At 47.0% G+C, this 2383-nt stretch overlaps 1 protein-coding gene across 1 annotated transcript; it reads right to left on the minus strand.

Annotated features, from left to right (window-relative positions):
- Positions 1–724: 724 nt before the first annotated feature.
- Positions 725–2002, minus strand: gjc2 (gap junction protein gamma 2; the record flags this gene model as incomplete). The annotated part of the gene is made up of 1 exon (XM_080546428.1): positions 725–2002. One exon carries the CDS (start codon positions 2000–2002, stop codon positions 725–727), a length of 1278 nt encoding a protein of 425 aa, XP_080402554.1.
- Positions 2003–2383: the final 381 nt, after the last annotated feature.

The following is a 2383-nucleotide window of genomic DNA, read 5'->3' on the forward strand; positions in this document are numbered from 1 at the left end:
AAATGATATATGCATATTTTTCAAAATGTCTTAATAAAACTTAAAGATGAGATAAAAGTTGCAAATCTAAAAAGTTATGTTAAAGTAATTTTCTTGCACATACTTTATCTTGCTGCCCTTTTCTTTTTCAAATCATCAGGATTCAATCATAGTGCCATTACACAGTGTATAGCACTGCATTGTTTTGAAGTAGGCCACAATTCTAACAGACACCCTTGCATATAGTTTAAGTAAAAGGTACTACAAATATATTTTTGCAAAATCCAGTTCAAGGGTAAATCATTCTGGTGAAAATAGTCCCAAATATTTTCAACAGATATTGTCAACATGTTTCCTATATTAGTAGCTAAAATTAGAAAAGTTTGACAAAGCAATATGTATATATTAATTATTTTCAAGCTATTGTAAGCACAAAAAGACAAACTTATAAGAGGATTCACACTACTGTATTTGGTAATGTCTTCATATTTGTTTTCCCTTTTTTCTGTACAATATTGTTTTGATTTCACATAATGTGATAGTGTCTATTTTGTGTGCTCTAGATCAGACACGACACAATGTCTCCCTCATGGCAAAGACAATGTGTCTATCCAGGCAGTGCAGTTGATCTCGGTCCAACATCTTTAACGCCATGCCTTATCTTACATATCTTCCAGTATCCACACATTACGGCCCTGGAGATTGAAAATGTCTTCTCGTTTGATTTCCCACATGACACTGATTTCTAAATCCATACCGATGTCTTTCCTCCGTTTTTGACGATGGCCCCAGCTTTCTCTGTAGTGGCACCTTTAGGCCTGGCCCCTTGTTTTTCCTGGGCTGTGTTGACCCGGTTCTGCTCTGCCATGGTGCCCCCAGATACGGGGCTGCTTGTCCTGGAAGTTGGAGGGTTGTTCTTGGTGCTGTACGTCTGGAAGGCCATGTCCAGTTGCTCTTGGGCCACCCTCAGGTGGCGGTGCAGGCTGGCCAGGTCTGAGGGGATGTTCTCTTCCGGGCTGGTGCCCTGCTGCTCCTCCTCCTGGGCCACGTTGGTCATGTTCTGCTCGTGAGTGATGAGGCTGTTGGGGATTTTGTTGGGCTTGTCCGACTTCATGACAAGGTTGTATCCCGGGGGAGAGGCAGGAATGTTACCGGAGAACGGGTAGCTGTACGAAGGCCGTCGGCGATCTTTGTTCCTGCGCTGGCGAAGAGTGTCCCGGAAAGTGCCGACGCCCAGGTGGAACATCTCGCACACGTTGAGGAACAGGCAGAGGCAGCTGACCACATACATGATGAGAAGGAAGATGGTTTTCTCTGTGGGTCGCGAGATGAAGCAGTCCACCCTGTGAGGACAGGGGACCTTATTGCACACGTACGACGGGTTGACACGGAAGCCGTAAAGAAGATACTGGCCCACCAGGAAACCGATCTCAAACACGGCTCGGGACAGCAGCTGTAGGACGTAGATCTTCATCAGTCCCTCTTGCATAATTCTTCGGCGCCCGTCGTGTTTCTGCGGTTCCCTGCTAGGGAACTTGACTACCTCGGGCTTATTGGCCTCCTGGACCTCCAGTGTGTCCTCGTAGATCATGGGCTCGTTTTCGTCATCGTCATCCTGTTCTAGCACATCCTCCAGAGGATGTCTCTCTCTCCACCTGGTGTGCGGGGGCCTCTTCCTAAGCATGCGGTACCTCCGGCGCTCCAACTCCGAGGTGCGGGCGATCTTGTGGATGGCGTAGCCTAGGTACATGACGGAAGGGGTGGAGATCATGATGATCTGGAAGACCCAGAAGCGGACGTGCGAGAGCGGGGCGAAGGCATCGTAGCAGACGTTGTCGCAGCCGGGCTGCTTGGTGTTGCAGGTGAACTTGGTCTGCTCGTCCGAGTAGATTGACTCGCCCCCGACCGCCGTGAGCACGATGCGGAAGATGATGAGCATCGTGAGCCACACTTTCCCCACAAAGGTGGAGTGATTGTGGATCTCTTCCAGAAGACGAGTGAGAAAGCTCCAGCTCATGGTCATAGAGGCTTGGTCATAGAGGCTTTTCAACTAGAATCTGTAAAGACACAAAGGAACAATTAGGGGATGATATGTCTTGCACACTTGTTTTGCTAAAGCACATGCCAAACTTACTTGCCGAGGCAAACTCAGACCTCCGATGTCTTAAATCACCCCAACCTGTCAGCAGTCAACATAATCCAATTAAATTCACACTACCACCAAGGGGCTGGACATACAAGACCTTAGAGGGAAACAGCCAAATATTGTTAAATTAAAAGCAACAAGACTACAATTAAAAAGACTACAACTAGACTACAATTTCAATCCCATGGCCCCATCTGAAATTAATCAAATGATGAACTGACAGCTCCCACTTTCTACCATGTGCAACACTGATGTGTT

This window comes from Nansenia antarctica (assembly GCF_963989245.1).
Source record: "Nansenia antarctica genome assembly, chromosome: 16".
Classification (NCBI taxonomy): Eukaryota; Metazoa; Chordata; class Actinopteri; order Argentiniformes; family Microstomatidae; genus Nansenia; species Nansenia antarctica.